Source organism: Neovison vison, chromosome 3 (genome assembly GCF_020171115.1).
Source record: "Neovison vison isolate M4711 chromosome 3, ASM_NN_V1, whole genome shotgun sequence".
Lineage (NCBI taxonomy): Eukaryota > Metazoa > Chordata > Mammalia > Carnivora > Mustelidae > Neogale > Neogale vison.
This window is the reverse complement of record NC_058093.1, coordinates 141,800,465-141,812,839: the sequence shown is the minus strand read 5'-3', so window position 1 is coordinate 141,812,839 and position 12,375 is coordinate 141,800,465. Positions and strand designations below refer to the sequence as shown.

The 12,375-nt window shown below is 39.0% G+C and overlaps 1 protein-coding gene across 2 annotated transcripts in view; it reads left to right on the top strand.

Moving 5' to 3' along the window:
* Nucleotides 1–12,375, top strand: part of WDR7 (WD repeat domain 7) — a 367,702-nt gene that overhangs the window by 285,087 nt on the left and 70,240 nt on the right. For both annotated transcript variants that reach the window (XM_044242906.1, XM_044242905.1), the window contains one exon: nt 10,848–10,947. In XM_044242906.1, the coding sequence (XP_044098841.1) occupies nt 10,848–10,947 (100 nt within the window). The remainder of the gene's footprint in view (nt 1–10,847; nt 10,948–12,375) is intronic.

Here is a 12,375-nt window from a genome sequence, read left to right as displayed (position 1 = left end):
GGGTGGGGCACAGGGTTTCGAGGGCAGAGAAACTACTCTGTGTGATTCTGGAATGGTGAATGCGTCATTTTACATTTGTCCAGACCCATTGAATGGACAAACCAAGAATGAGTCCTAATATAATCTGCAGACTGGGAGTGATGATAACGTGCCATCGTAAGTTCATCATTCGTAACAAATACACCATTCTTGGGAGGTAGGTATTGATAATAGAGGAGTCTGTGCATGTTGGGGGTGAGGAGTAGTTGGGAAAACCCTGTACTTTTTGCTCAGTTTTGCTGTGAACCCAGAACTGCTCTAAAAAGTAAAGTCAGTGGGTGGCTCAGTCAGTTAAGCATCTGCCTTCAGCTCAGGTGGGATCCTGGGATCGAGCCCCACATCATGCTCCCTGCTCAGCAGGGGAATCTGCTTCTCCCTCCCCATCCCTCCCTGCTTGCTCTCTCTCTCTCACTCTGTCTCTCAAATAAATAAATATAATCTTAAAAAAAAAAAGTAAAGTCCATTTTTGGGGTGCCTGGACTCTTAATTTTGGCTCAGGTCATGATCTCAGGGTCCTGGGATTCAGCCCTGCATTGTGGGGGGAGGGCATGATCAGGGAGTCAGGCTCCCTACTCAGTGGGGAGTCTACTTCTCTACCTCTTCTCCCTCTGTCCTTACCCCCTGCTCACACACACTTTCTCTCCTTCTCTCTCTCTCTCTCAAAATAAATAAATAAAATCTTTTTTTTTAAAGTAAAGTCCATTTAAAAAAAATACATAATCTATTATAAGAGTCAAGAAATCAATATGAACTTAAGTGATGTGTAATGGCGAGCATTCAGTATTTATTTTTGATGACAGTGTATCATTCTCAATCATTCAGTGATGAGAAATTTTAATTAATTAGTCACTCTGTTATGGTCTATGCCATCCGGTTATTCTAAGTAATGCTAGATAGTGTTTATTTTTTGAATTGAAAATTGGTATGAAAAGAAATACTCTAATTGACTGGGTTTTGCCAGATAAATGATAAATCATAGTACCCAGTTCCAAAATTAGAAAAAAAGTCACCGAATAAATAAGAATCAATACATGGAGTTCAGGTGACTTAACAAAGTAAAATAATTTTTAAGCAGTCGTGGGACTTTTCTGGAGTAAGGTTTTCTGCAGACTTGACTCCCTTACTCAGCGGCCACATAACGTGCGTCTGTTCTGGGTGTGCGGTGCCTGGCCAGCCCGGGCTGCTCGGCTGCACTGGTCAGTGGGGCTTGGCTCTGTCTGCTTCAGAAGCCTTCATGCCGGCTTGGCAGAGACGGCCGGTGCGTCGGAGAGATGTCGTAACGCTCTGATGAAAGGGTCTCCAGGACACATGAGAGGATGGGAAGGAATGAAGGAGGAGGGAGCGGCTCGTAGTGGGCTGGAGGGGAGTAGATGTTTCTGAGGCCGACACATCCTTCGAACTCCAAAATCTGACGTACTTCCATATGTAGAATCGGCTGTCATTGAATAAAACAGTATTTTAAATGTGGTTGTGAATCTCTAACTAACAAGTCAGTGATTACTTTGCAAAAATTATAGTGTATATGCTTTTACGTTGCATATTTCATTGCCAAGAATGAGGAGGTTCTCAAACAGTCTGTGCATAGGCCTGAACTATATATTCAATGGCTCAAATACTTGGACTTCTTAGTAGATACTAAACAGATTTTGTAGTGGCAAGGAGGAAACTAACTTGAAAGGGCGCCAAGTATAAATTTCTCTGATTTACTATAAATGGATAAATCATCAGCATTTTAGTAGTATTGACCCTGAAATTTAAAATGTTTTTATGGTTTTGCTGGATTTAGCTCATTATCTCTTAGCTGACCTTTGTTGGGAACCCCTTGGCATGATTTCATGTAGAAAATGTACTTTATGTTAAAACATTTTTATTCGCTCATGTCCTCTAAATGTAGTTATTGTTTGCCAACAGTTGTTCCCATTAAAAGAGACTAGATCTGTGACATACCATACAGCTGTTAAAAAGATTGAGGTCAGTCCATTTCTACTGATCTGGGAAGACAGCAACAGAAGAGTAACTCACGGAGATTAGTGAAGTTTCAGAAGGGCACATAAAAATCATTTTTGAAGAAAACTGTGAGGATTTATATTCATGCTTGTATGTATATGCATATGAAGAGGAGAAAAATCTGGAAGGGGCATACTGCAAAGTATTTCTCAGGATTACCTAAGGTGCTGAAGGGGATTGGTAGTAAAGGGTAACTTTCTTAACTGTTTATTTTTCTATGTTCTCTGTGTTTCTTTTTTACAGTGAGTGTGTATTTCTTTTAAATTGGATATATATGGGGCACCTGGGTGGCTCAGTGGGTTGAAGCCTCTGCCTTCAGCTCAGGTCCTAATCTCAGGGTCCTGGGATCAAGCCCCGCATCAGCCTCTCTGCTCAGCATGGAGCCTGCTTCCTCCTCTCTCTCTGCCTGCCTCTCTGCCTACTTGTGATCTCTGTCTGTCAAAAAAAAAAAAAAAAAAATTTAAAAAAATTTAAATTTGATATATATTAGAAAATTCAAGTAAATAATAATCATTGGTAAAACTGTTAAAGCTATAACATAGAGAAGAGTCCATAAAATCAAGGTAAAATAAGTAAACTTTTGAACTGAATGAGAAAAAAAAAATCTAGACAGAAGAGTTAAAAGTCTGTATTTTCAGAGCCAGTTTACCTTTTCTTAAACTTTGTTATTATGTAGACAGACTGATTGATTCTGCTTTTCAAGTGAAAAGCTGATTCAGCTCTGTTCACCCTAAATGGGCACTTAAAATCCAGTAAGGAAATGAATACCATCTACTTTAGAACAGTGCATAAGCTCATTTTTTAAAAAAAAACTCCTCCAAACCTGTGGTTTGTTCTTATCCCATATGGTGATAACAATAATAGGATGTAAACAGCTTCTATGCTAACTTCCAGGAAAATTCTTAAATTGGTTACCATTTTATTGTCTACTTTCTATAATAACTACAGATGTTAACCCTTTACTTTGGTGAATAGAAGTCACTATCAAACCATTTTAGTCCATTTCCCTACTCCTAAAAACTCTACGACAGAAAGACTTTTTCAATATTAAAGTTCTTCATAAAACAAAACAAAACTCTAAAGCTTCCAGGACTATTCCATTTCCCTGTATAATGGAAAGAAAGGTTACTTTTCAGACTGTTTGAAATGATACATGGAGTTTCAAACCAAAATCCCTTTTATTAGTATCAGCAACTTTAAGCTGAAACTAAAATAATTTGCAGTTACTATCAGGTTATATTGGCAAATCACAAGTATTTAAGAAATAAGTATAAAATATCTGGGAGCTTTCATTTCCCTTATTTAGCATGTTAATAGCACTTGGCTGCCCTAGGAGGATAATACCACGTTAACCACATCCGATTGATTCTTTCTGTAGCCTATCTTCAGAGGTGCAGATGATGCTGGTTATGGTGATGGTGATGAAAGGTGCTGAAGTGTGCGTGTACTCAGGACAGGAAGCGTTTGTTGTGGGCCAGGCACTATTCTGAGTGCTGTGCATGTATTAGCTCATTTAATTCCCACAACAACCATACTCTTACTGTTCCTGCATTCATGTAAGGAAACCAAGAAACCAAGGAATAGGCAGGTGACTTGCTCCAGGTCACAAAGGTACTCAGTGGCAGAGTCGGGCAGTAAGAACTCTTTCCCAGGCACCAATACATCCTTAACATGCACACTGTTTCCCTTGGAGAAATGCTGCTGCCTGTACAACGTAGGAGGTGTTTCCAGTTCTCCTTTTAATACCCCAGCTACAGTGTGCCCATAACAAGTTCTTCCAGAAGGGAAGTAATTCGCCTATTAAATATTTAACAGTGTTATTCAGGAGATATCTGTTGACTCTTGAAAACTGACAAGAGGCTGGACAGGAGGTGATGACTTTCAAATGGAATTCACCCGTATCCATCACCATCCCAGAATGAGGGATTTTTTTTCCTTTTTGTCTTTTGAACTGGTGCCCTCCCTTGGAAAGAAGCACTTCTAGAAAACATTTCCCCGCTCTTTACTTATCACGCCCCCACAAAACTAGCACAGGTCCCCCTGAATTTGGCCTTCACCAAAGCCACTTTGCACACAGGTAAGTCTTGCAAACACATGAGCAGCACGGAGACCTAGAGTTCTGGGGGCAGTGTTGATACACATTTTGTAGAGTACCTCCTGCTTGACGGAGCGCCCCTGCCCTTGATGGCGGGGCTGCGCCTGTGAGAGCTGACGGCCAGTGCTTTGAAACCTACTCCTCATTATTTTCCTAGTCCTCACGTGGTGGCCCTCAGAAGAGCTTTTTGGCATCTCATACTGGCCAGCACAGGGCTTGGGGCAGGTGCCTTGTCAGTGGTGCCTTCTGTGGTCAGTGTCTTCTGCACGTCGCTGCGCTGCGGAAGGCCTGTTGTCCTTTCCCACAGAACAGGTTTGCCTGTGTTTAGGGCTCCAGTTTTTTTTTGTGGGTTATTGGGAACATGTTGTGGATATTGAGAAAGTCTGAGCCCTCATCTGGAATGCCCGATGAGTACAGGGATGCAGAGTGTTGATTAGCTTTTAAATAATTTTTGTTTACATTAATCAAGAAATTTTTATGCACATCCAGCAGAGAGTAACTGAATGAATCAATCTAAAAAGTTATTTCATGCAAATTAAAATTAAAATGTGATAACCATTTTTCTCTGGTGTTGGTGGGAGAGGTAGAAAGTTGGGTAATACCAACTGGGGGCACTTTCACTTTTAGTGGGAACTGAAGGGAAATTGCCGTTGCTTATCACATTAAAAATGTGTGTATAGTTTAATCCAGAATCTCGCTTTGGGGATCCTGTCCTACGGAAACAGTCACCTCTGTATATAAGGATCCGTATGCAGTATAACCTGTCAGGAAGGGAATATTCATACACAGAATTTACACACACAGGAGCACGATGCAGGGGTGAGAAAGGATGACATAGGATCATGGATACTGACATGGGCAACATTCCTTGAAGTGTTGAGAGAAGGATAGAAGGTTGCAGGGTAATATGTGCAACACGATACCATTTGTGCTATCAGAATTAGAAAAATCTCTCGGGCGCCTGGGTGGCTCAGTGGGTTAAGCCTCTGCCTTCAGCTCAGGTCCTAATCTCAGGGTCCTGGGATCAAGCCCCGCATCAGCCTCTCTGCTCAGCACGGAGCCTGCTTCCTCCTCTCTCTCTCTCTCTGCCTGCCTCTCTGCCTACTTGTGATCTCTGTCTGTCAAATAAATAAATAAAACCTTTAAAAAAAGAAAAAAGAAAAATCTCTCAGAAGTTCCACCAAATCCTTGACAGTCGTTCATCCTTGGTAAGGGAGCGGGTGTGAGAAGGAGGACTTCCTTTTTACTACGTACCTATTGGCAGTGTTTTGAGTTTTTTTACCAGTACATATGGCCTTGAGACCTTTTTAACAAAAAGAGTCAAAAGTTCGTGAACCATTTTAAATCAATGTCAAGAATTTCTAAAAGCCACTCAGTAATCCTAGTATCTCAATGGCTTATGAAAGTACGTGTGCTTGTTCTACCGTCAGTACTCAGTAAATGTTAGCTGCAAGTCGTGTAGTTAGAGAATTGTAAATAGTTCTAAATTGTAGATGGTTATATCCCACATTCTGTTCGACATCCTTAGATTTTAGATGGTTTCCTGTTAACCTGGAGATTAATTTTGGATTATCAAAAGAATGTTTCTTGTTGCTTTTTAATGCTCAAGGATATGATAGACAACAGTAACTCAACATCCTGAGATCATTGGAAAATACCAAAGTCATAGTTAAGAAAGGGATGTTACCGGTTTCTGGGTTCCTCCCAAATTGTATTTTTGCCGAGAGTTGGGTATTGCCTTTTCCTTTGTGTTTCCAAATTGACTTTTAAATTTCACTTCAGTGTTCTCTTATTTGAAGGTGATTTTTAATAAAAATTAAAAGGTCATCAATTTAAAGGAGACTATAAATAGAGAGTACCAAAGTTATTTAGAGACACAGGCACTGGGTGTTGCGAACTCTGCAAACAAAGTGATTTGCTCCAGGATCCTGCACTCAATTCACATTTGTGCTTCACACCCATTTGTGGGGTGGCTGACACCCCACTGTGACTTAGTCATGGAAAGTTGAAGTCACAGAGACAGCTTTGGAAAAATAACCTATTCCAGTGTTTATTGATGATCGATAAGTTATTGTTTCTTTTAACTATGTTTTGTGTGATAATACCACGTTCATTGACATTTACATGTGGCAATATATCTGGCAGATTCACAGCACAGTTTTTATTTCCATAACAACATTTATACCGAAAATACATACTTTCTTGTATACATCATTATTTAGACTATATTTGCCTTCTTGAATTTCAGTTCAGGTAATCTTTTCTAGTTCCCTAAGGTATAATTAAATAGTTTCCAGTATGCAACTGTCAGCCTCATGCTAACATACCCAGATGACAGAGACCTTTATAGATAATTTCATATAAATCTGCAGTTACTTGTCTCAATTAAAAATTTATTTTTAGAGGGATCATGGCAGTTTCTTGACTTCTGTTTCTTCTGCCTTTTTTGGACACGTTTTGTTTCCTTTATTTCCTCATCTCAATTATTATTATTTTAGACCCTATAAAATATTCATTGGCCGTAAAAATCATTATGTTTTGCATAGTTTTTACACTAGTTCACTGGGGGATAGGCATAGTGTTTGAACTTCTTACTGCATTACTTTTTACTGCTCATTTGGACCACATTTATGTATTCATACATTCAGCAGAAGATAAAGTCTCTGGTGGAGAGAAACGAGCTATAAACAAAATATTGTTTGATATCAGGGATGGTTAAGTACAATAAAGAAAAAATAAGATAATGGACTACAGGATAATGGAGGAAGGGCTGCTATATTAGATAAGGTGGCCTATGAAGATCTTAGTCAAGATCACCTTGGAACAGAGACCTGAATGAAGGGAGGGTACAAGCCATGGAGATATCAGGCAGATGAAGTTTTCAAGTAGAGGAAGCAGCAAGTGTTAGAGCTCCAAAGTGGAAACCTTCTTTTAAAAAAAAAAAAAAAAAGCTTTTATTTGTTCATTTGACACAGAGAGATATGGCTAGAGAGTGAGCACAAGTAGGGGAAGTGGGAGAGGGAGAAGCAGGCTTCCCAGTAAGCAGAGAGCCTGACAGAGGGCTTGATCCCAGGACCCTGGGTTCATGACCTGAGCCGAAGGCAGACGCTTAAAAAACTGAGCCACCCAGGCTCCCCAAGTGGAAACACTCTTGGCATATTCGAGAAAGTACATGGAAATCAGTGTAACTAGAGCAGAGTGAACAGGAAGAGAGATGAAGTCTGAGAGATGGGGTCCCGTCACAAGGATCTTGAAGGATTGTTGTGAACATGAGAGAAAGGTGATTTAATTCACGGTTGAAAAGGATCAACAAGATGGGATTGGGAGGGAGACAAACCGTAAGAGACTCTTAATCTCACAAAACAAACTGAGGGTTGCTGGGGGTAGGGGTGGGTAGGGAGAGGGTGGTTGGGTTATGGACACGGGGGAGGGTATATGCTATGGTGAGTGCTGTGAAGTGTGTAAGCCTGATGATTCATAGACCTGTACCCCTGGAGCAAATAATATATGTTAATAAATTTTTTTTTTAAGTATAAAATTTAAAAAATGATCAGAGTAATTGGAAGATGAGTCTGTCAAAGGAACCCTGAGGCCATGGTAATTTTCAAAGGACAGAAGTGATTTAAAATATTGCCAAAAGGATGATTTAAGATTAATAAATATTTATTTATTGGGAAAAAAAAGAAAAGGATCACCCCAGTTGCATGTGGGCAGTAATGAAAGTGTGGGACCAGTGACGAAATTTCTTGGATGATGACCACCCCAGACCCAGTAAGAAATATATTTTGTAACATTACTGGATTCCAGATTATTTTTCTTTCATGTACTTGGATGGTAGTGTTCTCTCTGACTTAGCAGAGTTTCCTTGTGATGGGCCAAGTTCCTTGTTTGGATTCTTGTTCTGATTTGAATATAATAAAAGGATTCTTACCAGATTGTTACCCAAGAAAGCTGCCCAAGTGACATATTGTTGATGTAGTGAACTGGGAGCTGAAATACCATTTTAGAAGACTCAGGCCACATCAGTCCTTACTCTGAGAGCACCCCCTTCCAAATTATGAAGGAGTTTAAGACTTTCATGTAGGAATTTAAGACTTTCAGGTCACATCTAGAATAATTTTTAAAACGGTAGTGGATCCTCCTCTTCAATCCACTGATACCTTTGGGGGTAGGGGCAACTAGTGCGTATCTCACAGTCCCTCAATGGGAAACTAGTACTAAGTGGAGAGTAGTTGAGGGGTATGCTGGGTTCTGTAAACCCTCAGCAGAGATAGACTCCCTGCAGCCTGTCTCCCCAGAGTAGATACTTGTGAAGTGACTACATATATACCACAGATTCCTTCTGTTGAAAGAGATACTGTTAAGGGAATAAAAAGTTTAACAAGAAGTCCAAAGATAAAAAACGTGCCCCAAGACCTTCACTGTCCAGAATTGTTTAAGATCTTGTTTAGAAGTATTACTCTAGCAGTAAACTGCAAAGCATGACAAATGCAGACCTGTAATGTATGGTCCTTTCAGGAAAACTAAAGATGTGATACCAAGAATAGATTTGAATTCTTTTCTTCCATAAATTATGGTGTTTACAGATGATACAGAAGGATGAGGTTGATATCGGAGCATAGAAGACAGCCAGTGCATCAGAAACTTTTGAAATTCTGGTTTAAGTAAATTTTGTCCACATAAATGTATTTCAGCACAGATTTCTTTTGAAAAAGATTATTTTGAGGAGTAATTACAGTCACGTTTTACAGAAAGATTTCAGCAGTATTGCAGCTACATCTGTGCAAAGTTTAAGAATAGGTTTTAAAAATACTTCTGAAATTTCATTTTCCTGTGGCTATTAACCTGAAGAGAATAAATATTCGTTAAAGCATTTGTTAGGTAGTAGGTTCCATGTTACTGTAATTGCGAGTTAACTGTGTGTGTAGATGTCAGTGTAGCTATATAATGATGCCCGACACTTAAACCACTGTAATGATTGAAGAACAAAATAGTAAAGGTTCTTAAACTCTTCTAGGGCATTTTTTAAATTTTCAAATATAGGTGCATTGGATTTTGAATGCCGATCCCTGCCTTCTCTGTTGCGGTAGTGTAATGTGATGCTTCAGACAGGAAAAGCATTGAGGAAGCAGCCTTACGCTAGCCACTCAGTAGTGGGGAAGCTTCATGTGTGTCAGGAGCCTTTAGTGCCTTTCCTTCCCTCCAGCTAGTGTACAAAGAGGACATCCCACTGCCTGAGCACAGCAAAACCAAAACCAGCAGGAGGTCCTAAAGTAGTGTCTCTTGTGCGACTGAAAAATGAAGCGTTAATCTTCCACTGAAGGGAAAGGAGTTGTTTTACTGGGTAAGGCTTAGGGATAGGACAGAACTATTAATGAATCCATCACTTGCTAATAAAGAACAAACAAAAGGTTTTAAAACTGAGTATATCATTTTCCAGATTGACGAACTGTGTGTGAATGTCCTAATGCCATCCCATGCCTAGATGGCTTCATCACAATGTCGCTGGTTTCTAGTCTGTCTCCCAGCCTCTCTTACCAGAATTTCAGAAATGTCATCACGTGACCTTGTAGGTGTTTTTACTCCATTTCAAGAAAGCATTAGAGAAATATTTCCTTGCTGTCATCTCCTTTCCCTCTCCTGCCCATCTTTTAAAAAAATGGTAGCAGAAAAGTTAGGTTGGTAGGACGACCACAGAGAAAAAAGTCAAGGAATGTGTGGTAGAATTGATGGAATATCCTCATAAATATTTAACGTAGGCCACTTGTTCATCTGGGCAACTCCTACTGAGACAATAGCACTAGATAATGGGAAGGTATATTCAGAATTCACTGGGGATATAAAATCATACCTTATTTACACTTGTAGTGATTTTTATTTATATCTTCCCAGGCTCTAGCCAGATGGCCGGAAAATCTTTATGGCAAAGCATAGATCAGGAATTCAGATACCTAATCCACTCATGCAAATTAACTTAGAAAAAAAGAAATAAATAAAAATAAATCAACCTCTTATAACCTTCAAATCATCCTCCCTCAGTTTTCTTTTCATGTAATGCCAAATAAGTACCAAATGTGCTTCCTTATACTACCTTTAGTCATAGCTGTCATTTAGATAAACCGGTAAATGTGGAAAATCTATGGAATTTGCCAGATTTTGCCTTTTCCTTATGGATAACTTGCTAATTTCATTCTGAATTATTGATATGTACTTAAGCATAACATTGGTGTAGCTTTTTTATGATCTGCTAGAAAGTATGTTTCACTCCTTAATACTACAATAAAATGTGAGAACATAATTGGATTGAATATGTAAGCCTTTTCATCTTTCCCATTCTGTTTAAGTAGAAGTATTTGCATAATAATGACTATAGCAAAACTGAGTTTTCTTAATAAACCTTATTTGACCCTATTTCTTGCTTGAAAATTCAAAGGTGTTTGTAATGATGAAGTTGTTTTCTACTGAAAATAATTATCCATAGCCTAAGTGGTATTTTGCAATGTTTTTCTGTCAGTTGATTTTAAGAATTACTAAAATGAAACAGTTCTGAAAAATCTCAATGTATTAATTATAGATATATTTATTTAAAAATATATATCAGAGCTGACTTCTATCTTTGAGATACGTTCTGTCCACTTCCATGTGCAGGTCATCTCACCTGGGTTTTTTGTTTTGTTGTTGTTGTTTGTTAAAATGTTCAATTCAGGTTCTACATGGTCAGCTATTATGAGCGGAATCACAGAATAGCGGTTGGAGCTCGCCATGGTTCAGTGGCCCTGTACGACATCCGGACTGGAAAATGTCAGGTAAATAAATCATTGTGACTTCCTCTCCATAAAGTGTGGAAGTTATTGAAAGGAGTGAGAGACTAGCACTTCACCAGTTGACGTGCTGAGCTGCTGGAACATTATGGATAATGCTAAAGGGATCAATAGTTTAATGAAGGACTCAAAGAATATAGAGCCCTACTGTCTTTATTCACTGGCATCGAAGGGCGGCTACGGAGGAGTTCATAATAGAGCCTAGAGAAAGGTGGTTCTGCTCGCCAGCTACTTTGCAATAAGTCTCTCATTTAAACAGTTTTCTGATTCTTCTATTTTTGCCGTGCATTGTCTTTTTTTCTTTTTTTTAAGATTTTATTTATTTGACAGAGAGCATGAACAGGGGGGAGGGGCAGAGGAAGAGGGAGAAGCAGACTGCCTGCTGAGCAGGGAGCCAGCAGGGCTTGATCCCAGGACCCTGGGATCATGTCCTGACCTAAAGGCAGACACTTAACGGACTGAGCTACTCAGGCACCCCCGCCAGGCATTTTCTGAAAATGTTTGATGTACGTTATTATGATTAATGACTAACCAAAAATTAATTTTCTAAGTAAAACAAGGGATTTGGCAATTCTAAGACAGCATCCTAGCCAGAGTTCAAGAGAAGAAGAAAAAAGAAACTGATGAGATTAATTTTTTTATACTTTTATAAATCTTGTTGTACTTTTATAACACTTTATTGTTTATGAAGAATTGTTCTTGATTTTAATTTTCATCTTGATCACTTGATTCTCAGAATGTACCAGTTGGTTAGACAGGGCAAGTCTGGCCCTACTTTCGATATAAGTGAATCAAAGCTCCAAGAGAGGCTTTAAATCTCTTTATCCCAGAGGTCATACTGTTAACAAATGGCAAAACCAGGGCTAAGCTCCCCTGTGAACATGGTGAATTTATAGGGCTCATTGATAAATAGTTCCAAGTCATAACTTCTTATGTTTCATTATAGCATTTATCAATGCTGATCTATTCAGCCGTATTAGGAATTATATTCAACTGTGTTAGATAAGTATGTAGTCAACTGTATTAGGAAACTCCAGAAGAAATATAAAGAAATTCATAAGGATATATCTAAAATTTTATAGTGCCTCTAAAATTTAATAGGCTACTAATTAATTCTCCAAAAGCTTCCCTGGCTGCTTTCCATGAAAACAGTAGTTCTAAGAGCTGCTAATAGATGTTGGGGGTAAAAATTTCAGGGGTCAGACAAGTTTAGGGGATACTGTTGGAATGTTGAACACGTTTCTTTATGCACACGTTCTCAGTCTCTAATGTGTAAGTGTGCATTTTGTGTGAGAGCGTAGAGGGTGGATGTCAATTTTTTTTAGACATTAACTCCTTATTGGTGGCCATATGTTTATTTGTTTCTTTTACTCTGAACTCCGAGCAGTGAAATCACTCTAAATGCTTGTTTAA